The 27,996-nt window shown below is 37.2% G+C and overlaps 1 protein-coding gene across 12 annotated transcripts in view; it reads left to right on the top strand.

Annotated features, from left to right (window-relative positions):
- The window catches only part of GRIP1 (glutamate receptor interacting protein 1), a 723,532-nt gene that overhangs the window by 538,586 nt on the left and 156,950 nt on the right, over positions 1–27,996 (top strand). For all 12 annotated transcript variants that reach the window (XM_037987743.2, XM_037987719.2, XM_008003935.3 and 9 more), the window contains 5 exons: positions 2,765–2,900; positions 5,479–5,624; positions 14,486–14,569; positions 19,924–19,999; positions 22,188–22,333. In XM_037987743.2, the coding sequence (XP_037843671.2) occupies positions 2,765–2,900; positions 5,479–5,624; positions 14,486–14,569; positions 19,924–19,999; positions 22,188–22,333 (588 nt within the window). The remainder of the gene's footprint in view (positions 1–2,764; positions 2,901–5,478; positions 5,625–14,485; positions 14,570–19,923; positions 20,000–22,187; positions 22,334–27,996) is intronic.

Here is a 27,996-nt window from a genome sequence, read left to right as displayed (position 1 = left end):
TTATTCTGGGACCACAGATACTTATCGGCAGTTACCATTCTTGCAATTAAGCAAATTTTCTTGCAAGAATGTTCTATCTTTACTCCTGAGTTTTGCCTAATTTATATTCCTTATTTGGTCTGCTCTGCTCCACTAATCCTGGTCAATAAGTACAGCAGATTGGATAGAAGACAAAATTGTAAAATAGATGGTGCATTTTGAACCTCAGACCCTTTGCTCTATATTGTTGCCTGGACCATCTTCTCTGTGGCTGCTTCCCTACAACTCACATTGTATGGTACAGTGGTCTGTGATGTTGCCTCTTTGACTAGTCTGTGGCCATCTTGAGGATAATGGCCTTTGCTTTTTCCATCTTCGAGTTTTATTGTCTGGCTCAGGGTAGGCATTCAATATGTGCTTGAATCAATGAATGCACAAATTACTCAATTAACTGGTACAGGAATATTTTCTCAATTTCACATTATTAAAATTAGCTCTTAGGAAAACATTTGAAATGTTTTTAAATGACAAGGTAATTGACTAGTATCAGTTTTAAAAGTAGCCAGATCGATGCATTTATATTTTAATAATGATGAAATTAAACTAAAATAATTGAGCTTTTCTAGATTTTCAGGATTCAGCCAGAAGCCCGGGAAGCACCTGGGTTCCTTCTGGAGAAAATGACATTGTCCACCTCCCATAAGGCTGTACCCGTGCATCCTATTTTATGCAGGAAGCATGTCCTTGAAAACTTGGAGTAGAAAGAAAATTTTTATGAATAGAAACTTACTTCTCACATGCCTGCTATTAGTATTTTAGAGTTGCTTCTTCATGAAAATTGGATAGACCTTTAAGATAGGCACTTAAAAAAACTATGCTTCCAACTCTACATGTAAAGTTCTATAATCAAATGTTTAAATATATAGGACCACTGCATATTTAAATAAGATGCAAAGAATCTTTCTGTTGGCAAAATTGTTGGGCACATTATATCTCTTTAATATGAATGGTCATCATCTACTATGTCATTTTGTTTAATTATTAACTTTATTTTAAAAATTTATAACTAGCCTTCTGCCAACAAGGGTTTAGAGGGATTGTTTATTAAGGTGATGTCTTCAATATCAGTTGAACCTATGTATGTTTCCATGAGATTTCTGGGGATTTCTTTGTTTTGTTTTAAGGAGTGCAGGGGAAATGCACATAGTGATAGAATTTTGTTACAGATGCTTCCGGTAAATGATGTAAAAGGTCCTGTACTTTCATGCACTTGACAAGAGTTTTCATTCTTGAATTTCAAATTTTATTTGGTCTTTCATACCAAATGTAGTAGATGAAGCTGACATCATACACACTCAGACTCCTTCTTGTCTTCTACTTTAAAAGACAATAATGACTTATGTATACAGTGTCATGAGACTGCCATGAAAAGGCAGGATTCCAATGATGGTATGCTGGAATGTTAAAGTCACAGGAGCTGGCAAACTTGAAAGCCCTGCCTTGAAGGACATTCTGTAGGCTGCTGAGGAAATAAGTAGCCTGCTGTCTGCAGCCTTCTTCCCCAAAGTACTCTGTTCTCCTCACTAGATCAGATGAGATACTGTTTCTTTACCTAATGTAATTTCATTTTTTCATTGGCTAGTGGGATAAGATACTAGCAGCAGCAATTTAAAAACCTTCATGATACACATTCATAGATATTTTCAACATTATAATTAACTGTTATTAGGGAAAGGGTTAAGATGTGCAAATAATTTTTTTAAAATTTCACTTTGAAAGAGCGAGTTTGCTTTTACATTTTAATATGCATCTTTGATGTTCTAGAAGTTCATTACCCCTGAAATGTGTAACTTAATTTAAGAGAAGTTGGAAAATTGGACAATTTCCCCATCCCTACCAAGAAAATATATTTGCAGATAGGGGAATAACATCACAGGGAATTTTAAAACAGCATTTATCCTAATTAGCCTCTGGAAGGTAAATATTGACTCTACTCATTTTTATTTTTGAAAGGGAGGATATTCTTACAGTTTTCTTACCTTCTGTTCTGACTAAAATCAAAAGATTTGAGTTCTGTCTTGCTGTGTAGACATTATCTCCACAAGATCTATGAAATTTTAAAATTTTGTAAGTAGAGAATGAAAGATTTATGGCAGTTACCTGGAAATTCTGAGGATCAATCCTGCCTTGCCATACTGTGACATATTCTGCAAGAATGATATGAGTGTTACATAAGCCATCATACTTTGTTTTTGAAAGACAAAGAAGCTAAAGTCAATATTTTTCTAGAACCTGTAGAAAGCTCTTTTCTCCTTTCAGTTGGCTTCCTAACCTGAAACATACCATGAACTTTGAGTCTGCCACTGTGCTATATATGTTCATATTATCATCGAAAATTCTGTTCTAATTCCTTACTTTACAACTTTTCATTGTTCCCACTGGAGTTACAAGGAGAGAAACCAAAGAAAGTCACCCGAGAATGGCAGAAAACAAAGGGCGAATATTATTTGTACATAAGACAATTTGTACTATTTATTGTCAGCCTGGAGTGAATACCCCACCAGTGCCCATTTTCATAGCCTCTAATAGGATGTCTGCCTCAGCATTATCTGCATGCACATCTTTATGAAATATTCTGTAAATTACAATGGAAGGAGGCCATAGATATCTTTTCTCATAAAAGAAAAAGTGAAAAGAACTTCTGGGGAGGAGTCACTTAAACATACACAGAATGACATTGGCAATTCTACTCATTTTAATATGGCAAATGCTTTTCTTTTAACAGAGGAATTCAAGGGCTCCACAGTCGTCGAGTTGATGAAGAAGGAAGGCACTACCCTGGGTCTGACGGTATCGGGAGGAATTGATAAGGATGGCAAGCCAAGAGTATCTAATCTGCGGCAAGGAGGAATTGCTGCTAGGTAACTGCCTCTTGGGGAAATCTACTGAAAGGAACACAGGGTGTAATTAATTCAAAAATTAAAGCTCCATCAAAAGTGGTCACTAATAAATAAATGACAGCTTCCATCTGCCAGGCAGCACAGGCCAGCAGAAGCACAGTGGGGCACGTTTCAGAAGCTGCTCCCCAGGTCTGCCCGCGTGGCTGTTCTAGCCTAGGCTGCAGTCACCAGGGAGGTTCTTGTGTCATCTCAGGAGCTGCCAGGCCCTCATAAGATTTTAATTTCAAAATGACCATGTGCAGCTAGTCTGCAAATGTGCCACTGAACAGCAGACAGGCTGCAGTAGGAATGAGATGCTCCAGTCATCTAAATGTGAAACAGATGACCCATATAATGTGTATGGGGAAAGTGCCAGAGAGGGACATGGCTACCCTTGAAAGAGTGGGAGACCCAACTCTGAGTTTTCAGTGAAAATTTTATTTATCCCACATCCTCTCTCCTTTTCTACCTGTGTGATTTTCAAGAGTTGGTTTCTGAAAGGACAGAAGGCTTAGAGGAGGAGGTCTCACCTGTCTTTCCTTCCATAACTGCAAATTCCACTCGTTATTGCCAAAGGCAGAATGTCCTGGATACTGGGTAGGGGTGGACTTCCTTGAGACACATTCTAAATCTGCCTCAGAAAAAGGGGGTGGAAGATCAGGTTTCATTAAAAGTGAGGCCAAGCTGGGCAGTGGCTCATGCCTGTAATCCCAGCACTTTGGGAGACCAAGGCAGGTGGATCACGTGAGGTCAGGAGTTCGAGACCAGCTTGACCAACATGGCGAAACCTATCTCTAGTAAAAATAAAAATAAAAAAATAGCCAGCTGTAGTGGCACATGCCTGTAATCCCAGCTACTTGGGAGGCTGAAGAAGAAGAATCACTTGAACCCAGGAGGCAGAGGTTACAGTGAAAGAAGACTGTGCCATTGCACTCCGGCCTGGACAACAGGAGCGAAACTCCGTCTTAAATAAATAAATAAATACATAAATACATAAATACATAAATAAAATAAAAGTGAAGCTAAAGTACCTTAAATTCGGGCCACCAATATTCATATCCACATAATTCCAGGTTAAGTCTTAGAGTTCTTGCCTCATAAAATGTCATCTGAAGTGGTGATTTCTGTGATTACTTTTAATGATCAACCTGTTTGTACAATTTACAAACTTAATCCAGTGGCTTGCTCCATGATCAGAAGGTATTGTTTGTAAAGGAGACTGGTGTGGACACAAGCACCTCAATCTGCTTTCTTTAGGCTTTTAAGAAGCATCTTTCCACACCAAAAACCTCCTTTATTTTATAAGAATCATGGCCAGTTCATGATGCTAGGGGTTCATAAGTCTCCAGAGCTTCTTTATATCTCTCCTTTAAGGCAAGTGTGATGGGGGAGAGGGGTAGCATTTTCAGTTGTATTAATGCTGTAATTAAAAGTGTTACTGTGCCAGTTATATTGAGTATTAAAAATCACCAAATAGTCACTATTTAAGGCACTACCATTTTGTAGGTAGTAAATCAAAATAATTAAAGATGAGATCTCTGCCCTAAAGGGGTTCACAATCTATTAGTGGAGATAAGGCATAAAAATCATGAAACATTTGGGAGCAAAAATGGCATTGCATGATAGCAAAAAGCAACAGCACAGAAGTTATTACAGAGCACTAGGCGGTTCAGTTGACATAAGTGTCAGGAAAGTGAGGTAAGGGCCATGCACGTACTGCAGACCGGGGCAGATTAGGAGGCTCTTTGAAGGAGGAATGATTGGAGCTGGATTTATATATAAAATAAATGCGTTAGCTATTTCTATTTTGGGAGAAAATGTTATTGAAGGTCCTTATCAGTGACATGAATTTTAACTCCTATTATTGATCTTGCTACCTTCTCTTGGTTTAGAAACAGAGTTTGACTAAAGTCCAAGAGCAGCCAATATTCTGTTATGGTGGTATAGAGAGACAAGAATGTTACTGAAAGCCAATATTTGCATTGTGATTTCTCCTTCACCAATACTCTTCTTATCAATCCTGCTGTAAGCAATAAATAACAAAATAAGCTGACCCTTTCCTTAGTCCTGGATAAACTCCCAGTGAAGTTATTGAAGGCTGTGAAATGTACAAAAGACAGGCAGCAAAAATGAGAGGGATTGAGAATAAAAAGATGTGTGTTATATCTAGGATCTGGATCCCATCCCAGAGAACCAACTGGTTTAGGGCAAAGAACTTAAAAAAAAAAAAAAAAAAATGCTTCTCTTGATTTTGTTTTATGGTGCTTTTAAAAATAAAAGAGGTGAAAAGGAAAAAATCAGAGATAGTGGCAGACTCAGAGCAGGACTTCCAAGGTATCACAGGCTGCATGAGTAAAAGAGATCCCTGGTTCTCCTCTGACTTCAGCTGTACTCTTACCCTTAAGGACCCACCATCTCCTAGGAGGCAGGGACTTCTGCTGTCAGCCTTCTAGGCTTGCTCCTACACTTGCATGCTTACTCATGAAGGGAAAGTGGAAATATAGTCAGACTGGCCTGTGGAGAGGGTGAGTCTGCTGAAACAACATTGTCTATTTTGCAGAAGTGACCAGCTGGATGTGGGTGACTACATCAAAGCAGTGAATGGAATCAACCTGGCCAAATTCCGCCATGACGAGATCATCAGCTTGCTGAAGAATGTGGGAGAAAGAGTGGTTCTTGAAGTAGAGTATGAGCTTCCGCCGGTCTGTAAGTACAGTAGCCCCCCCTTATCCACAGGGGATACATTCCAAGACTCCCAGTGGGTGCCTAAAACTTCTCATAATACCAAACCCTATATACATCGGGGTTTTTTTTTTTTTTCTGTACATACATACTTACAATAAAGTTTAATGGATAAATTAGGCACAGTAAGACATTAACAACAATAACTGACTGGGAGCAGTGGCTGACGTCTGTAATTCCAGCACTTTGGGAGGCCGAGGCAGGAGGATTGCTTGAGTCCAGCAGTTCAAGACTAGCCTGGGCAACATGGCAAAGCCCCACCTCTACAAAAAATAGAAAAATTAGCTGGGCGTGGTGGTACACACCTGTAGTACCAGTTACTCAAGGCTACTTGAGCGTTAGGAGGAGCATCACTTGAGCCCAAGATGTTGAGGCTACAGTGAGACATGATTGCGCCACTGCCATCCAGCCTGGGGGACATAGCAAGTCCCTGTCTCAAAAAACACACACACACAACATTAATAAAGTGAAACAATTATATCAATATGCCAATCTCACTACTCTTGTGCTTTCAGCCATTATTAAATAAAATAAGGGTTCCTTGAACACACATACTGCAAGGGCTAGGTGTGGTGGCGTATGCCTGTAATCCCAGCACTTTGGAAAGCTGAGGCGGGAGGATCACTTGAAGCCAGGAGTTCAAGACCAGCCTGGGCAACAAAATGAGACCTTGTTTCTACCAAAAAAAGAAAAGATTAGTCAGGCATGGTGGCATATGCCTGTAGTCCCAGCTACTTGGGAGGCTGAGGCAGAAGGATCCCTTGAGCCCAGAAGGTTGAGACTGCAGTGAGCTATGATTGTGTCATGGCACTCCAGCCTAGGTGACAGAGCAAGAACCCTGTCTCGAAAAAAAAAAAAAAAAAAAAAAAAAAAGTACAGCAAGAACATAACAGCCAATCTGATACCAAAGATGGCCGTGGCTGCAAAGTGACTAAGGCAGGTAGTGTAAACAGCGTGAATGTGCCAGACACATCCAGATGGATAGAGCAGACAGTGTGAGATTATCATCTCACAGTGAGAGTATCAATTGTGTACTCCTAACAGCACACAATTTAAAACTTAGGAATGATTTATTTCTGGAATTGTCTACTTAATATTTTCAGACTGCAGTTAATTGGGGGTAACTGAAACCACAGAAAATAAAAACTGCAGATAAGGAGGAATTGCTATAATCATAACCCAGAGGAAGAACAGCTGCACCACAGTTTTTCCTAGGCAAAATCAGCTTCTTAATTTTTTCCCTTTGCCATCAATATCTCATTACAGGAATGGCAAAGCCAACTTTCTTAATATTTAAAAATTATTTGAATTGGAAAACTTACAACCTACTCAGGAATAATTAACAAAGTCTTCACTAACAATGAAATTATGAAGGGCCCGTGTTCTATTTGCCACTTAAGCCATTTTAATTCAACATGTGTGTAAGTTCTGTGCAATAAGTACTATCCAGGCTTTGTACTCAGTGACTAGGTTTAGGAAAGTGTATTTAGTATGTTTTATATTGTTTCTTTATGGATACATTCATTTCTTTTTTAATTTTTAATTTTTGTGGGTACACAGTAGGTATATATATGTGTGTATATATATATATGATATATCCATTTCTGAAGCATGAAAATAGCTTCAGAACACATATTGTCAAGTAGTAATAATAGTAATTACAACAGCAGTAGCCAACAGATTTTGATTGTACCAAATGTCTGGCATTATAAAGAACTCGACTTGCATTGAATTATTTAATGCTTTCCACAAGGAGTGTCCGCATAGCAGAGATGAACTTTACTATCAAATAGACAAGTTCAAATCCCAGCTCCACATTTTACTAGCCACATGCCTTTGAGAAAGTTACTTATGCTTTCTATGTCTTAGTTTCCACATCTGTAAAATGGGAATATTATTAGTTCCTACTCATAGATTTGTTATGAGGATTAACTGAATTAGTATTTGGAAAACATTTAGAATAGTGCCTGGCACTATCAAAGTTTTCAATAAAAAGGCCATCAGCACTACAAGATAGGCATTTTTTTCTCATTTTACAAAGCCTGGACTCAATATCTGAATCCGGGCTGCCTGCCTCCAAAGTCCATATGCGTATTCATTGTGAGGTATACTGATGTGTGATTGCTGCCCTGCGCTTATGCTGTTCTGGCACCACCTCTCCTATTATTAGCTATGAACATGGATGCTACCCTGAGATAGCTTTTTGCTCTTCCATACTATTGAGAACTCAGGTTGATTATGAAGAGTTGGTAGAATTCATTTGTTCAGCAATGACTTATTGAGCATTTACTATGTTCCAGCCACCACTACGTACTAGGAGCCTGGGGGACATGAGTAGAGTTTATATTATAGCAAAAGACAGGTAACAAAATAAAACCATAATAAATAAGTAAATTATATAGTATGAATACTATGAATCCTATGGGAAAAAGCAGTGCAAGGAGAGGGATTGGGAGCGCCGGGATCAGGGTGGGAATGCAATTGCAAATAGGGTGATTAGGACAAGCATCACTGAGAATGTGAGATTAGTCAATGACTTGTGAAGGAGGTAAGGGAGTTAGTTGTACAGATTTCTGGGGGAACAGAGTTCCAGGAAGATTGAACAGTCATTGCTAAGACCAAAAGGTGGGAATATACTTAGTGTTGTTACAGAAACATTAAGGAGGACAGTGTGGCTGTAGCAGAATGAGCAGTAAGAGAATTAGGAAGTGGGGTCAGAAATGTAAGGGGGTGGGGCATCCTTGTAGGTCATTGGGAGGACGTTAAGTTTTTCTCTGAATGATACAAGAAGTCACTATATGGTTTGGGGCAGAGGAGTGACATGATGTGATTTATGTTTTCAGAGGCTCTCTGGATACTGTGTTGACAATAGACTATAAGAGACCAGGGTAGAAGCTGGGAGATGAGCTAGAGGGCAGTTACAGTGATCCATGTGAGAGGTGGCGATGGAGACAGTGAAAAGCAGTCAGATTCCAGATCTATTTTGGAGGGAGAGCCTACAGGATTGCCTAATGGATTTGATGTGAGTTGTGCAGAAAAAGAGGAGTCAAAGTTAACCCCAAGGTTTTGAGCATGAGCAGCTGGAAGGACGGGGTATCTATTAACAGGAGTGAATAAGAATGTGGGTAGAGCTGATTTGTGAGGGAAGGATCAGCAGTTCATTGCTTGAAATACTACATTTGAGGTGCCTATTTGACATGCAAGAGGAAATGTCGAGACCTGAAGATATGATTTGGAGTTTGAGAGAAAGATCTGGACTCTAAATATACATTTGAGAGTAATGAGAATACAGACGGTGTTCAAAGCTTGAGGACCAAATTAGAGGACTCAGGAAGCATGTGCATAATCAGTCACAAGTTCGTATTCTTCACATAAAATCTAACACCAAAGATTTAGTAGTCATTTTGCAACAAAATCAATTTAAGACCATGTTCACAAACCTTGCTACAACATTTTTTCATTTTCAGCAAGGCTAGGCAATAAAATAGAGTGTAAAGGCTTGGACTGTGTCAGTAGTTAAATGGCAGCTTTGCTCATTTCTGTCTTTGTGACCTTGGGCATGTTATTTAAATTCTCTCAGCCTTCGGTTTCTAATCTATAAAATAGCTATAGTAGTTGCAGGATTTTTGTAATGATTCAATGTTATAATCACATAATCATTGTTGGGGCCATTTCAAACACTTTGTAAGTAACTAATAATATTAGCCATTATTACCATTATTATACTGAAATGGTATATAATAATATCATTATTATACTGTGTTTTTTTGAACTTTACATGAGTCAGTTTGCTTTGAAATCTCTCTCTCAAACCGTTGCCAAAGACATAAGAGAAACCAGATATCTAGCTCTAATGCTCTTTGATTATACATTTATATTCCTCTGGGCCTATCAATAAAAGGCAACCCCTTCCTAAAACAAACTCTAAGTGTAGTTTTTAGGCAAAGGCCAATAGAAGATTTGTCCAGTGTTATGGGTGATTCAGAACTAGGGGTTTCTAGGAAGACTTAAACAAGGTCGTGCCAGCCAGGTGGAAAGAGGAATATTTCAGACCAAGGGTGCAGCAAGAAGGGAAGATGACAGCCCAGTGCACAGGTTAAACTACAGACAGACAGAGAAAGACAGACAGGGGGCTGGGTGTGGTCGCTGACACCTGTAATCCTAGCATTTTGGGAGGCCAAGGCGGGTGGATCACTTGAGGTCAGGAGTACAAGACCAGCCTAGCTAACATGGAGAAACCCCATCTCTACTAAAAATACAAAAATTAGCCAGGCGTGGTGGTGGGTGCCAGTAATCCCAGCTATTTGAGAGGCTCAGGTAGGAGAATTGCTTGAATCTGGGAGGTGGAGGTTGCGGTGAGCCAAGATTGTGCCACTGTACTCCAGCCTGGGCAACAGAGCAAGACTCCATCTCAAAAAAAAAAAAAGAAGAAGAAGAAGGAGGACGAAAGAAAGAAAAGAAAGAGAGGGCTTGGAGATAGATGAGGCCAATGAGGCACACAAGGACCAAACGAGGGCCTTATAAGCCATATTGATGGAGCTTGGCATCCAGTGGGCCATGAGGAGCTCTTAAAGGGGAATGGCATCATAAGATCTGAGTGTTTAGATTTATCATTGTAGGAGGCCAAATAGAGAAAAGACCAGAGGCTACAAGCCCAAAGGTGGTTACGATTTTCCAAAAGAGAAGTGAGATCCTAAATAAACATAGCATTAGTAGAGTTAGCGGAGAAGATGGATATCAGAAATGTTTAGAAGTTAAAACCTATCGTGACTTGGTGATTACGCAGTACCATCTTTTTCTCCCTCATACAATAAAGCTGATGGAAAAGGGGGGAAATAAGTTTAAACACAGAAGTGTGAATTGTTTTGATGGAAATCAAAAGGGGTCTACTCTCCAAGAATAATCTCTGTCTCTTTCTATTATGTTTGAAGAAAGTCATAAGATACTTGAGTTCAGAGTGGTTGAAGGGATTAATTAGTTCCCCTTTCACTTAGCTGGGACTGCTAGAGCAGAAACAGGCCATCCACAGCTGAAGGTCCGTAAGGAGAACTGACTGCTAAAAGACAAGCCACCCAAGGCCAAGACTGGTAGCTCTCTCAGGATCATAGCAGTTTGAGGCTCAGCCAATCACAGAGTTCAGAAGGAACCAGGAGAGACAGAGAGAGAGAGAGAGAGTGTGTGTGTGAGAGAGAGACAGAGAGAGACAAAGAGTGTGTGTGTGTGTGTGTGTGTGTGTGTGTGTGTAATCTGATAGAAGAAAACTGGTTTGACCTTGGCCCTTTCTGAGATTCAGTTTCTTTATGAAAATAAAATGATTGGTCTACATAAGCTCTAAAGCTCTTTCTGACTTTAAAATTATGTGATCCTTCGAGACTGTAGAGAGACTATTACCAACCTGTATCTTAGATATATATGTATTAAAAGTTGGTCTAGGCTGGGTGTGGTGGCTTACATCTGTAATCCTACCTAGCATTTTGAGAGGCAGATGCAGGAGGATCCCTTGAGCCCAGGAGTTCAGGACCACCCTGGGCAACACAGAAAGACCCTGTCTCAATTAAAAATAAATAAATACTAAAAATAAAAAGTTGGTCTAGAGCGGCGCCTTCAAATTTTTTAGTCACTTAACTCTTAAAGAATTTTGAAATGTTACATAATTCTCATCCATTTTTAGTTAACACCTAAAATTATCATAAGCATAAATAGTTAGAAAGGATGCAATTCCTAGCATATTACTTGTTTTATATGTCTTTAAATTCTGTTTTCATGTAAACCTTGGAGCTACAGATTTACCTCATGGGCATTTAATGGAAAACAGTCTGCCTTATAATCTAATTGGCAAAGGCAGTCTTCACTGTTTATCCGTTAGCTAACTCAGATGAGCTTCCTATCATAAGGAGTCATTTTAAACTCAAATAAATGTGTTAAAGTGTTAAAGCATGCCCCTGTGACAGTCCTCTGACTTCTCAGTTCTGAAATAGACAGATGGTGGTGGTGGTGGTGGTGGTGAGGAGGAGGAGAGAGGGAGAAAGATAATCTCAGGTCTTCTCCATGTGATTTACTCTGGGATTCAGTCTGAGGGAGCAGCAACTACCTGGAGGAGGCTCTTCCTGGGGCAATGGCAGAGGGAAAACAGGGCAAGCACAGCCATGTAAGTGCAATTCCAGCCTCTGCTTGTGTCTCTTAACAGCCTAGTGGCAAAAGTAAGTCACATGGGCAAGTGCAGCATAATGAGGTAGGAACGTTCACAACTCCTATTCTCCTATTGAGACAGGGAATAGAGAGGCAGGGAAGGAGTTTGTAATTTCAAAAACCTCATCTACCGTAGGAAAATAACTGTATGGAAGTAGATGTGTATCCACATATAGAAAGAAGGGACAACAGCACAACTGACAGACCGAGGGGAATGTTTACATTGTGAACTTGGTTTCTACCTACCCTTTGATCCATTGGGTAAGCCCCTTAATTGGAACTTTGTGTACACATGAGTCATTAGTAAAATTTACATGGCAATGCAGGATGTCTGGTACTGCACATGAAAACCCAATCACGAAGGGCCAGCCATGCAAATAAAAACGATAAAGACCAAATCTATTTCATTAATTGTATTAAAATGCAGTCAACATTCAAATTTATCTTTGTAAATGATGGAGAACAATAGTGTAGATAATCTAAAGCTGTAGAAAATACAGAGCCTTTATACTGACTTCAAATTTGATTGTAAGATTTTGTAGTCAGCAAGATTTAGCTAAAGCAAAATCAAAATTGCAGTACTTTGCATTCCCATAACAGATATGCAGCCAACAAGGACAGGTGGCCCAGAATTAGAATTCAGTTGTATATCATTGAAAGCTGATTTACTGAGTAAATGAAATAATTTGTATAAACCATTTTTGCAGAGTTCTGAGCACACAGTAAATTCTTATTAATTATTTCTTTCCATATCCTTTCCTTTCCTCACTTACCTAGAGAACAAAAAAAAATTATGTTCTTAACCAATTTCTTCAAGTGGCTTGTTGAGCCATGGAAATAAGAAAACATTTGGAATGAACTCAATTTTTTTTGTTTAATTAAAACTGTACCTCAACACTTTCATCTGTTTGTGAGTACTGTTCCTAGTTGATTAGTCTAAGCTGAAATTCCCCTGATAGCAAGAGTATGACATTTAATTAAATCAGCAGTATACCAAAACATTTTTCAACTGTAGGTTTATGTTGTTTTCCAGCCGATCCAAATTTTTATTGTACTTTATGTCCCAGCCAGATAGTGGACAGTTTTATGAATTTAAATGTGTACTTTTCTTAATCATGTTTATTCCCTTGAGGGTTCAGAATTTCTGATAATTAAAAATAATTGTAATTAAAGCCTAAAACTACTTGCTATTTCTATAGGAAAAGTTGTTTTAAACAATGCCTTTGGATTCTGTCTCTGTGTGTGTGTATATATATATATGTGTGTGTGTGTGTGTGTATATATATATATATATTTTTTTTTTTTTTTTTTTTTTTTGAGACAGTCTCACTCTGTCACCCAGGCTGGAGTGCAGTGGCACGATCTCGGCTCACCGCAGTCTCCGCCCCCGCAGGTTCAAGTGATTCTCCTGCCTCGGCCTCCAAAGTAGCTGGGATTACAGGTGTCTGCCACCACGCCCAGCTGATTTTTGTATTTTTAGTAGAGACGTGGTTTCACCATCTTAGCCAGGCTGGCCTTGAATTCTTGACCTTGTGACCTACCTGCCTTGGCCTCCCAAAGTGCTGTGATTACAGACGTGAGCCACCGTGCCTGGCCTGCCTATATATTTCTTGCTGATAGTTTTATCTAATAAACCCTTCAGGATCTAGTAGGAATGTAAAAACAATGTGTTACTTGATAATGAACATGGCATTAAGTAGATACAAATTCAAAATAAAGATCTAAAATTCTCCTACACATTACAAGTCTCTATGAATAAAAACATCCCTCTGTGCATAATGATAAAATACCAATTTGTAGAAGTTTTATGGGTTTTTTAAAATGCAGAAATAGTGTATAGTACAATCAGCATGACTCAACAGGTTCTCAAAAGCAATCTTATAGAATATTTTAGTAACTATACCTTCATATACCTTATACTGTCATACATGTATGTAATGTGACTAGAGATTGCAGCTTGACAATACAATTCCATTTTGTTAAATGAAAGCGATAATCACGCAAACACAACATAAGCAAAATGTATCAAGTAAAATTAAGTCAATCTGTAGTTTCTTAGATAGTAGTAGTATTCTGAATATACTTAGAATTTCTTTTGCCCTCTAAGTTTCATCTGGGTTGCTGTGTCTTAGTTTAATAGCTATTTATGTGTCAGAACATCTATTAGCATCAGCCTAGTTATTGATAGCAATCTGAGAATGGTAATTTTTCTTCCTGTGCCAGCTGCAAAATTAAAATAAATACAGAAGTTATTTTACAAGTGTTACAAAATATTGTTTTTGCATTTTACAAAAGGAAAACAATTCTACTTGTATAAATACTGTCTCTCTTGTTAGGTAGAGTTTAAACAATGTAAATATCACCCTGTTATCTAGAAACTAACTATATAGAAGGAAATGAACTAGCTATGATTTTGGTTACACTTGTATCTATATGAGTCACTTATACAAAAGACTGTTTTATGATATTTTTACATCATTACAGTTTTTTAAACATTTTCTTTGAAAAGGGACTGTTGCTTATTACTCAAAACTTATTTGCAACAGGGATCTGTAATATTTTATGCCACATTGAATGATTTAGAAATGTTATGATGACTTACAAGTTATATTTCCTTCTCTCTTTCCTTTATTCAGCTGTGCAAGGATCAAGTGTTATTTTCCGAACCGTGGAGGTCACATTACATAAAGAAGGCAATACCTTTGGTTTTGTAATACGAGGTAGGTGTTGGTTAGAAAAATCTACTTAAAAAATTATTTCCATAGGTTTTCAGGGAACAGGTGGTATTTGGGTATTTGGTTACATGCATAAGTTCTTTAGTGGTGATTTGTGAGATTTTGGTGCGCCCACCACTCGAGCAGCATACACTGAACCCAATTTGTAGTCTTTTATTCCTCACTTCCTTCCCACTTTTCCCCAAGTCCTAAAAGTCCCTTGTATCATTCTTATGCCTTTGCATCCTCATAGCTTAACTCCTACTTATGAATGAGAACATATGATGTTTGGTTTTCCATTCCTGAGTTACTTCACTTGAAATAATGGTCTCCAATTCCATCCAGGTTGCTGCAAATTCCATCAATTCATTCCTTTTTATGGCTGAATAGTATTCTATTGTATATGTATACCACAGTTTCTTTATCCACTAGTTGATTGATGGGTATTTGGGCTGGTTCCATATTTTTGCAATTGCAAATCGTGCTGCTATAAATATGCATGTGCTAGTATCTCTTTTATGTAATGACTTCTTTTCCTCTGGGTAGATATCCAGTTGTAGAATTGCTGGATCAAATGATAGTTCTACTTTTTGTTCTTTAAGGATCCCCACACTGTTTTCCATAGTGGTCATACTAGTTTACATTCCCTCCAGCAGTATAGAAGTGTTCCCTTTTCACTGCATCCATGTCAACATCTGTTTTCTTATGTGTTTTTGTTTGTTTGTTTGTTTGTTTTAATTATGGCCACTCTTGTGGGAATAAGATGGTACCACATTGTGGTTTTGATTTGCATTTCCCTGATCATTAGTGATGCTGAGCATTTTTTTCATATGTTTGTTGACCATTTGTATATCTTCTTTTGAGAATTGTCTATTCATGTCCTTAGTACACTTTTTGATGGAATTGTTTGGTTTTTTTCTTGCTAATTTCTTTGAGTTCCCTGTAGATTCTGGATATTAGTCCTTTGTTGGATGTGTAAGTTGTAAAGATTTTCTCTTACTCTGTGGGTTAGAAAGATCTTCTCTTCTTTAAATAAACACAACAACGAATGGCCATAAAAATGGAAACCAAACGTAGCTCTATTTTTGGTTCATTAATACAGAGCAAGAAGCCACTGTTTATAAACCTTGTCAATTCAGTCATCCTATACATTTCAACATATCTTTTGTCTTTCTTTTTATATTTTTCTGTATCACTGAATCAAAAATGTTGATTAGTATGCCTTGATTTGATTTAATACACCAGAATTAAGGGACTTTATTTAAATAAATTTCTCCAGAAACACATTTGGTTATTGTAGCTTTCTAAAAATGGATCGAAGATTCTAATCTCTTGGGTATCTATGTGCTTCAGCTCAAGTCATCATATTATAATATGGCATTCATCATAACAATTTCAGGTGACTCCAACTTGTCATTAAACTACTAATTCTAAAGTATAATTCTATCTTGCATTATGTTTTCTTATTAGTAATTTTATTCCATAAAGACTATGCCTACATTCAATAGGAAGCTATATAAACATCAGGGTTTTTTTTTCTTTCCAACTTTTATCTTGGGTTCAAGGGGTACATGTGCAGATTTGTTACATGGGGGAATTGCATGTCATGGGGGCTTGGGGTACAGATAATTTTGTCATCCAAGTAATCATCATCATACTCAATCAGTAGTTTTTCAATCCTCATCCTCCTCCCACCTGCCACCCTCAAATAGGCCCCAGTGTCTGTTGTTCCCTTCTTTGTGTCCATGTGTACTCAATGCTTAGCACCCACTTATAAGCAAGAACATGTAGTATTTGGTTTTCCACTATCAGGAATATTTTAACAGTTCACATTTCTTGATTGTTTTTGTCTTCACCTATAACATTTTGTACTTCAACAGAGTAAAAATTCTACCAAAATTGTTAAAACATTAATTAAAATTAAACATCTTAATAAATATGCATGAAAGAATAAAAGAGATGTGGATACTTGTACAGATTTGTCTTAAGTGATTGAGTTTTAACTGGTAGCTTTCATTTTATCCCAGTCACTTAGCAAATCAATCAGTCAAATGTTTATTAAGCACATGTCAACATGTCAGCATGGAGGGAAGTACTATAGAGTCATAAGACAAGACCCCAGTCTACAGGGAATTACAGTCCAGTGAATTTAAGACATAAGTTGATAGAGTGCTCAAGTGAGTAGTAGAGAGAATGAGGAACTAGGAACTCATTGAGAGGTTTAGACTTGTAGTTATCACATTTTTATGACCAAGGACTATTTTCAGGTGGAGGAACAGAGCCCAAGATCATTTACCCTAACCATTCCTAAATTTCTGTTTAAAATAACCGGATGAATATAGTGAAAAGTCACTATACGAGTAATTTTTGGCTAAAGGGTGATATATACAAATCTGTTTTGCAATACAGATATGAATGAGAAGGTTCTTCAATCACATGCATACAAGCCTAATTATTGAAACACTATGCCAAAAAATACTGCTGTTGCAGATATTCATTGATAGTGACTGTATGGTTAGTCAATAATGAATCAAATTACTAATAAAAGAGCTAAACCAAGAGTAATGTATTATTAAGAAATAAACAGAATAGAAGCACTTGAAATGTGCAACCACCTCAAGACAACTGATGATGTGATGTTAGTAAAACACCCTTCCCACAGTTTGCAGGAATTTCAATTATCTGTGTGTATGCCCAGGAGTTTTATAATATGAGCTTAGAACACTGCCTGGTATGTGGAGGCACTTAATAAGTGAATGATTGAATGTTGCCTAGATTTGTGTGGACATCAGGCTTCGTAGTATTATACTGATTTTTAAAAACTTAGTTACAATAAGCCAGTATTGGTTTATGAGTACCACATTTTGATAGGCCTTAATAACTCCCTTAATATGTTAGTTGAACATAAACGTTTTTGGAGTTTTGCATAATTTCTCAATGAGAATCAAATAAAGAATTTCTATTTTTAGATTAGTTTGAGGTCCATCTGGAGGATTTTCCCTGTTCAAAAGGTGGTCACTACCCATCACTTAAGAATCACTGGTTAATCAGAATGAGAAAGTGCTGTGAGTAAATATTAGTATGGCAGATAAGATGTTTTGGCATAGATGGGAGTTGAGCTAAACTTAGATCAGTAGAAAATACCAGAACAGTCAGGAAAGAGGAGAAGTTACTGCAGGTGGAGGATATCTATTTAGTATGGGTGAAGTTCTTCTTAACCTATTATAATGGAACTTGCAACATTAAGATTTTAGCTGATGAACGGAATTATATTTCTAATGCTATAAGTCACAAGTTCTAAAACCTTTATTCCCTAAACAATAGAACCTTGCATCCATAGAGTAAAAATGATGTTCTGGCCTAAACCTTGGAGTGTTAAATTTCAGTTAATGCAAGCAAGCCAGAGGGGATGAGTTGGGCTGATAGGAAAGGCACTCTGCCATGAAGGTGCTTTTCACTTTAGACAAGGAAACCTTCTCTAGTCATTGTCAAATGTAAAACTGTAGGTGGGCCTAGTCATTTAACATATGCTGCTTGATATTCAGATTTGGTCTGCACTGTGTCTCTGGCATTGATATTTTCAAAAAGCATCCCAGTTGATACTAATGTACACCAGGATTGAGAATATCACTGGTCTCTGAGTGGTTCCTGTTTTGCCTTGCTGCTGCAAACTTCTAGAACCTAAGTGAGTCACACAGGAAACTTCGTTCATTACAAATCACAGTAAAATGCCACATATCAAGAAATATACAACTATCTCACACTTTAACAGGCATTCAATGTTACATTTTGAAATTTGTAAATACAAGCCAAAATTATGGAATGATTTCTTGCTATCTTTGGCCCTCATCCTTTTCTCAATCGATTTTCCTTTAGGGAAAAGCAAACCTATTCTTTATGATCACCTTGCAAAAGAGAAATTATGTAACAGTATTTACATAAATATGGGTAAGCATTTGTGGTAACATTTAAAATTTTCATTTTAAAATTTTTTTCTGAGAAAGTGGTGAATTTCTTATTTCAAAGAGGAATTTCTAAAGAAGCTAAACACAATGAAAGAATAAAATACTGATAAAATGCTGAACGAGAGCTTTTACCAATCAATCACACTAAACAAATCACTTGTCATAGAAGTGAGCACAAAAGAAGCATTTGCCTTCCTAAGGAAATGCAAATGCCTTTTAATTTTTCTCTTAGGCTATTTTCTGTAAGGCGACCTTTTGGCCTATGCCAGGTTTAGGAAATGTCCATCTGTTCTAGCACGCAAACATTAAGGGAGAAATAGTTGACAATAGCTTCATATTTATCAGATATTGACAAACTAGAAAACTCCCAGATGGACAGACAGGATGGTGATATGCAAAGAAACCAGGTCACATAAAGAATAGATAAGGAAATTGGCATTTTTTAACATTAAGAAGGTGGGATTTAGCCAGCGTATAATCTCTGTTTTCAACTTTCAGAAAACATTTTTGTAGAAGAGAGCATACATTTTTATTTTACTGCTCGGGATCACAGAACAAAGACCAGTGAATGAAAGTTGAAGGAGGAGAGATGTCAGTTAAATATTAGGAAGAACTTTCTAACACTCCTTGGTGTCCAAATGTGGAGTGAGCAGCCTCACATCTAGTAAGCAGGCCAGCTCCCGTGCATTTCATGCAGACGCTGGGGGAGCACAGATTAAGGAAACTGTACAAAAGGATTATGGATTAAAAAGAGAATTTACAATAAATTACCTTCCATCTTGAAATATCTATGTTTCCATGAATTCTTGTGGAGAATTTTTTCTAACAGAAAATTAAAATTCCAATTCAAGGATTGCAGCTGGTTTGACACAGTCTGAAAAATTTGCCCCAAATTTTAGAACACCTCACTTTTAAGGAAAGCCACTTGGTCACTTGAATTTTTTTTTTTTTTTGGCTTTCTTTTTTAATACTAGGATTTTTATTTTACTTTGGTTTTTGTTTCCTTTATGTTAGGTTGTAGACCTACTGACCAGTATTTTAGATCAGTTTGATCGGCACAGATATACACATCTGTACTGTATAACGGACAGCTGTTCAAATCGGGCCAGTACTTGATATAATCAGTTGATCCTCTTGCCACACCAGTTGTTAAATACTTTATATATTACCTGGTTACAGCCATGTATTTATTGAAAGATGGAGAAATGGTGACTTCAAAAATATATTCTTTATAAAATGAGCAAGACCTTTAAGCCTTTTGGATGCCTCAAGGATAATTTTACATATTTTCCTCCATACATGAAGTAGGACATTTCTCAGCTGAAATCTTGCAGGTGATTTTTTTAAATGTCAACAATGAAAGCATTTTTAAGCTCTATTCCTTTTCTTTGCTAGGGGGAGCACATGATGATAGAAATAAATCTCGTCCAGTTGTGATAACATGTGTTCGTCCTGGAGGACCTGCTGACAGGTAAACTTTATCTTTCTGTGTCACTATCCAAAATAAAACAAATAAAGCTGGGGACTTTGACATAGAAGTTGATATATTAGAAATTTTACAGTAAAATGTAGATATTAAGCAAATATGTTACAATGTGAAAACTGAGAGTCTGAGCTATGGAATCAGAAAAAATAAGGTTTGCCTCTAGAGTCTATACTTACTATACTATATGTTTATCAAGTGACTTAATACTGAGCTCAATTTCCACCACCATTGGAAATGTAGATACTAATATCTACCTTTCAGAGCTGTTCAGTTTTATCAAAGGTTGGAGATATATAATGCCTTGCAGGGGCCTGGCACAGGGGAGACACTTACAGAACTCAGCTGGCTCTTTTAGGCAGGTGCTGGAAATGCATCTTCTCTTGTTACTAATCTCCCAGCCTGGACAGATAGGTGGTGGTGGTGAGATTCTTACCATTCTCAACATTCTTACTATTAGTGTTATCTTTTGATAGTGACTATGTAGGTCAGAATGGAAGTGACTTTTAGTAAAATGGAAGACATTTCATTAGTCTCTAGAGTTTTCTTTGCATTTCTCTTCCTTGCTAATTTGAACATGTGAAGGGCAAATGCCTTCAACTTTCCTATTGTAAGCCTTGTAGGGCCCCAAGTAAGCTCACAACTTAAGTGTCTCAGGAGATACTCACCTCTGTATTAGTTTCCCACAGCAAAAGTTGACTCCATAATGATGGGGGAACACAACTGCTGCCATTAGAGACTGTTGAAGGGGAGGAGGAAAATGTACTGATTCCTCCTGTCTGTCTGTTTGAGACCAGGATAAACTTAAAAACCTTTGTTAAGAGATAAAAATAACAATATTATTTATTATTAATAAATATTATTAACCATTAATAACCATTAACCATTTATGACCATTATTTATTAAGCATTTACTATGTGCTAGGGACTGTTCTGAGGGCTTGGCGGACGTTATCTTATTTTATCCTTACAACCCACCCTCTAAATGAGGTCTTTGTATCCACATTTACAGATGACAAAACTGCCCAGTATGGCAGTGAGTAAGTGAAAGAACTGTGGGAGGAATTCAGGTTTCTTTTCCTTTGAAGCTCATATGATTAGCTCACTTTTAAGAAAGGTGATATTTCATATAAAATTAGAAAATAGGAAAACACTGGTGTCTTACTTGTGCTGACGTGTATTTGCATTTGCAGCAGGTAACAAAATGTCCACGAGTTTCCCCTTTTCCCTTTCCATGTGTCTCTAGTGAATCACTCTTCCTGAAGCAAATTAGAATGTTTTCATTTCTTATTAACATTTAGAGTTGGAGTTGACAGAAATGTCAAAACATAGGCTACAAGCTTGTGAGTGGTGTACTTGTATTACCAAATTAATTTAGAACTCAAAGAAATCTGAGAATTTAAGAAAAAAATTGGAGCCAAAGGACTTAGAGAGTGAACTAGGTGAAAGATGTTTATTTCAAAGGTCATTATTATTCTTTCCAAATCCTCAACATGTAATTCCACCATTTGATTTTCTCATTTTTGTGCCCCTCCCTGAGGCAGGGTTATCTGGGGGCCATCCTGGCTGTACTTTCGTGGTGTCACTGAGTCATCTCTCAACGCCTTGAGTGTCTGTGGTCACAGCAGGGAGAATAGCATTTGCCTTCCTCTTCCAGGGAATGTGAGGTTGACTCAATTTCATGATTGCCAAATGGCCTTATAGATCAGTAGGGAAATTTATAGACAAGGGAAATTTCTCACCAGCAATTCCTATCCTGCTTGGATTCACTGGTAATAATTTGAATGAAATTCCCTGGCTTTTCTGTTTACCTGACTTTGGGAAAATAGGTGAATAGTATTTTCTGGCCTCCAATGAATCCATTTTAGACATTCAGGCAAAAACGTAGAAAAGGGAAAATATGCCCTTCTTACTTTTGTGCTTCAAGAATTACCTGTGGGTAACTAGGTTTTTTGCTAATGTGTAGTTATTTTCTCAATACTGATTTTTATATTACAGCAATTTTCTATTCAGGGTTACTTCTTTATACTCTTACTGTCACACTTGATGCTTTAAAAGATTGCAGATGGGATGGATGGCAGAATATGTGTGAGAGAACGAATTTGGCTAAGTGACTATTAATACTAAGCCCCTTTGTGGTAAATTAATAAAGACTATTCCTTTATTCTCCCTTCAGAGAGGGCACGATCAAACCTGGTGACAGGTTGCTCAGTGTGGATGGAATTCGGCTTCTTGGAACCACGCATGCTGAAGCCATGAGTATTCTTAAACAATGTGGACAAGAAGCAACGTTGCTGATAGAATATGATGTCTCAGTAATGGGTATGTTGGAGTCCTGAGGGTGTGATCTCTAAGCACCAGAACATCACTATCTGTCCCTGATTTGGGATTAAGTATGTATTGTTATGCCCTCCTGGAAGAGACAGAATTCATAAATACTATATCATGTTACTCTGTTTGAGTTCAGGAAGAATTCATAAATACTATATCAAGTTACTCTGTTTGAGTGGCTGTACTTGATAGTGATGTAGAGTTCTCAGGTCAATAGGTTCCATAATAAAGTCTCACTCTGTCAGTGTGTCACCTAGCAATCAGCTCTTCTATGTGGATTACCCTTTGGCAGCAAAGTGTTTTTTCCCCTCCAAATCACAAAAATAGTATTGTTAACGTAAGGACTGGTACTCTTTTTTTTTTTTTATTACATAGAGACTGATAGCCATAGGTGATTCCTTTCCTTCTTGTAACTTCGCAGTGTGAAGTCAGCTGATCAAAATAATAGAAATGACCATTTATTTCACCATCAGATTTAGGGATAAGAAAAATAAAGGAGATGTAGGATCATTGATTAAAATAAAAACTTGAGTGCAGTTTTCTTTTTTTAAATTATGATTCTACTAGAAAGAAACTATTTTTACATTCATACCTATAGTAAAACTGGCAAGATATTCTCATGTAGCTTTTAAATGGTAAGAGAGCCAACATCTTGTGTAATGTTGACTAAAGCAGAAAAATTATGAGAGAATGAATTGGAACTTGAAATTGAAACTTAAATCATGCTGTGAGTAAACCTTACAATTATCAGACCCCATTAGGTGACCTGGCTTTACCATCTAGTTTTATGTTGTGAAATGTAGCTGAGAAAAAGAGACTTATTCTATAACTACATACTCCTTTATTTCTCACTCTGTATGACTCCTCTATAACAATGTTGTACGAGAGTATTCTTAATCTGTTTGCTGGCCTGAAATGTCTGGAGAGTATGAGGTTTCCTAATGGGAAAGTATGAAACTTAAGGAGTTTTTAGAAGGATAAATGATGTGGTATACCCTTGATGTGGAAAGTTCATAAATGAATATTCCCTCCCTTACTTTCCACCTTCCTTTTTCCCTCTCTCCTTTTTTCTTTCCATCCTTCATTCCCTCTGTTCTTTCTGTCTTATTTTTGTTATAGTTTTTTTAATCCGGTGTTGAGTTAGATGATTTGGGTTCCGTTTTCAACTCTACTAATTTCTAGATATTAATTTGGAGCATATGATTTGATTTCCCTGTGCCTTATTTGTCAAATGGGGACTAGCATCCCTATTTTAAAGGCAATTATGAAGATAAAATCAGATTGCATAAGTAAGGTATATTTTAAATGATGAGACAAGTGGATTGTTAACATTAAAAATTGAAGCAGATATTTGACATCTAACTCCTTTGTTCAGTCTACAAACATTTATTGAACTAAATGGCAGGGACCAGGAAAAAGATGAACAAAATAGACCTGGTCCCTGACCTTATGAAGCTTGCAATGGATAGGAAGAACAGACAGTAAACAAGGATATTACCAAACAAATAAATTCATAAAATGTGATCATTGCTGTAAAGGACAAGAACAGTATTCTGTAATAGGGGATAAGGGCAGGCACAGGTGAGGGTTGGCGGGTGATTTAAATAGGGCAGTCAGTGAAGAGGTAAGAGTTAAAACCCAAAGGCTTAGAAGGAACCAGCTCCCAGACTGAAGACAATCTTCTCTGTAAGGCTGCAGCATTCCACATCAGAGAGACAAGGTCTCCTCCACTGGGATAGATACTATTTAAGGGAAAAGCCCTCCAAGTTTCACCATTGCCAGGGTCAGGAGGGAATGGGGTGACCCTACCTGTTTGCCTTCTTTCCAACTCACTCTCACATTCTGAATGAAACCTGACAGTTTTCACACCCTAGAATTCCCAGTCAGCTCCTTAATGTAGGAGAAAGTGGACTATCAGGAAGGAAACTCATTTTAAGAGTTCCTCAAGGTTGCTGAATATAAGCTGATTATACAAAAATCAGTTGCCTTTCTGTATATCAGCCAAAACAGAAAGTTAAAATTTTAAGGTGTCCTTTATAATAGCAATACAATTACAAGGTTCCTATAAGGAATAAACCTTATAAAAGTTGTATGAACCCATTATAGATATAGATATACATATGCATATACAGATGCATAAAAGAATACTTAAATACATAAAGACCTATATTATGATCTTGGAGGGGAAACTTTAATAGCTAAAAGATGTCATTTCTCTCAAATGTATCCACAAATTTAATTCTATTTAAAATCTCAAAAAAAGCATCTTTGAGGTTACCTGAATAAGCTGTTTTTTAAATGTACATGAAGTTAGAAAAGGGAGCAAGGAAAAATTGTCAAAATATTTTTGAAACAATCTGAAGACAGAGAAGATTGTTCTACCCAATATCAAGACTCATTCTAAAATTGTGGCCTTAAGTCTGTCTAATATTAACATGGGATGATAAAGAGACCAGTAGAAGAGGATAAAATGCCTGAAACAGACCACTGTCCATATGGAACCAGAGGTATAGTCAAACATCAGTGAAGAAATGTTCAACTAATCAGTAAACAATGCTAGAACAATTAACCACTTAGGGAAAATTAAATTCCTACTTCATATTATACCCAAAAATAAATTTTATATTTACTTAACCATTTCCCAGTAGACTGTTATTATAAATAACTAAAAAGAATATCTTTCTACCTAAATGTTTGTCTGTATTTCTCATTTCATTGAGACAATGTGTTAAATATATTTGAAACATAATTCCAATTGTCTTCCAGAAAAGTTGCACTATTTTATATTACTACCAGCAATGCCTTAAGTGTACATCTCATCAGAGTTTGTCAATATTGAATATTATTTTTAATATATCTTATTTGTTAGGTAAACATTGCATTACATTTTAATTCAACTCAAAAAATTTCTAGTGCAGGTAAGTATTTTTTCATATGGTCATCTTCATTTTCTATTGTCATTTGTGTCCTTTATTCATTTTTTCTATTGGAGATGCTTTTAGTTTTTTGTTTATTGGCTTGTACTAACTATTTATATATTAAAGGCATTAGTCATCTGTTTTTCATAAAAACTTTTCTCAGTAGCTTATTTCCCTTCAAAGTTATTTATGGACTTCTATTGTGATAGCTTTCTGTCACTCTTAGATAAAGCTAAATAGATACAACAATTTCAGTTACAAACTTAGATAAGGAACAATAGTTCAGTAGTATATGTAGATATCAATATAGCATTTTGGTCAAAACCATTCAACAAGTCTCTAGGAAGTTCCAAACTTTCCCATATCTTCTATCTTCTTCTGAGCCCTCCAAACTGTTCCAATCTCTGCCCATTATCCAGTTCCAAAGTCACTTCCATATTTTCAAGTATCTTTATAGCAGTGCCCTATTTCCCTCAATATCAATTTTCTATATTAGTCTGTTTTCACACTGCTCTAAAGAACTACCTGAGACTGGGTAATTTATAAAGAAAAAAGGTTTAATTGACCCACAGTTCTGCATGGCTGGGGAGGCCTCAGGAAACTTGCAATCATAGAGAAGCAAGGCACATCTTACATGGTGGCGAGAGAGAGATGAACCACCACACACTTTTAAACCATCAGATCTTGTGAGAACTCACTATCATGAGAACAGCATGGGGGAAAACTGTCCCCATGATCCAATCACCTCCCACCAGGTCCCGCCATCAACATGTGGGATTACAATTCAAGATGAGATTTGGGTGGGAACACAGAGCCAAACTATATCAACTAGCCTAAGGAGGGAAAGTAAAAAGCCCAAGATATATCCTGGCTTTAGAAACAAGTTTAATAATGTCATAGGAGTTTTGTCTCTCAGTTCTCCTTGCCTGAGAAAGGCTCTCCTCTGTCACAGCAAGATGGCCCTACCACCCAAAAGTCTACACTATTTTGAGAGTTTGTGATGCCAGAAAAAGAAACAAGACTGATCTCCTTTAAAAGATTCTTAATGACTTAGCTTGGGGCAATTGCGGATCACTACACTAAGCACTGTGTCTAGGGATATAGTGCACCCTACAACTGTGATATGGAAGGCAAGAACATATGTTGAATGGCCCAAACAGAATGAGCCAGAGAAATGGCAATTCCCCAAAGTAGATGATGTGGGATTGACAAAGAAAATAATAGGTGCCATTTTAAGACGCAATTAAATGTTAAATATTATAGTCCCACTAATAGTATATGAGAGTTTCCTTTGCTTCACATCCTCACTAGTGCTTGGTATTTGTATTAGTCCATTTTCATGCTGCTGATAAAGACATACTCAAGACTAGGCAATTTACAGAAGAAAGAGGCCTCACAATCATGGCAGAAGGTGAAAGGAACGTTTCACATGGTGGCAGACAGGAGAAGAGAACTGTGCAGGGAAACTCCCCTTTATAAAACCATCAGATCTCATGAGACTTATTCACTATCACGAGAATAGCATGGGAAAGACCTACCACCATGATTCAATTACCTCCCACCATGCCCCTCCCACAACACGTGGGAATTATGAGAGCTACAATTCAAGATGAGATTTGGATGGGGGTACAGCCAAACCATATCAGTATTCTCTGCCTGTTTCATTCTAACCGTTCTGATCAGCGTGTGGTGGCATCTCATTTTAAGTTTGATGTACACTTCCTGGATGAATAACAATGTGGAGCACCTTTTCGTTGCCAGGAAGACATGCTTATGGCTTTGGCTTTACTTTCATGAATAATACTTTGATTTATTTACATATTACTACAAGTACACACATTATTTCTTAGAAAGTGTGGTGTGTGTACAATATAGATATCAATACCTCAACCCTGGAATCAGATATATTTTTTCAGGAAATCTCAAATGATAAATATTAGCAAATTCAGTGCTCTGTTTAGGAAAGCTATTGAAACTGTCAATTTTATTAACTAAAGTTTAATTTAGTCTGTGTTGACATTTTAAGGACAATTTTTTGAAATAAGGAAGACTGAGAAAAATAATTTGAAGAAAAATTAAGAGTTCAATTTTAGATATGCTAAGTTTGAGATGTCTGTCCATCATGTAAGTGGAGGTATGAGTTGAAAGTTGAGTATTTTAGGTGGAGTTCAGTACACAGGTCAGAGCAGAAGATATAACTGTTTAAGTCGTCATCACTTATATTGCAAGGCTGGATGAGACACGTAGGGGAGAGAGTTTAGGCAGAGAAGAGAGAGGCCCAGGGACTGAGCTCTGAGACCATCCCGTAGTTACATCAGGAATGTGGCCAATGCACTGATGGAGACAGTGATCCAAGGCCAAGCGTGGAGTCATGGAGGCCAGATTTTTCCTGTGTAAAATGGTGGCAATTACACTACCACACTCACAAGTTGCTATGAGGAGCAAAAGGATTAATGCATATGTGGTGCTTGGCACATCATATGTGCTCAATAAATTGTGAACAAATTATTTAAAATGCATATGGGGAAAACCTACACTTCAATATTGTTGAACTATATTACCAAATAATTGGGTCTGAGAGCCCTGTGGTTGGAAAAGTAACATAAAAGTATAAGGAAAGCATGAGTATCTTTTTTTTTTCTTCTTCAACTTTTAAGTTCAGGGGTAAATGTGCAGGATGTGCAGGTTTGTTACATAGGTAAACGTGTGCCATGGTGGTTTGCTGCACGGATCAAC

This window comes from Chlorocebus sabaeus, chromosome 11 (genome assembly GCF_047675955.1).
Source record: "Chlorocebus sabaeus isolate Y175 chromosome 11, mChlSab1.0.hap1, whole genome shotgun sequence".
In the NCBI taxonomy this organism is placed as follows: domain Eukaryota; kingdom Metazoa; phylum Chordata; class Mammalia; order Primates; family Cercopithecidae; genus Chlorocebus; species Chlorocebus sabaeus.
Note: the sequence above shows the minus strand (reverse complement) of the source record. Positions and strands in the feature narration are given on the sequence as shown.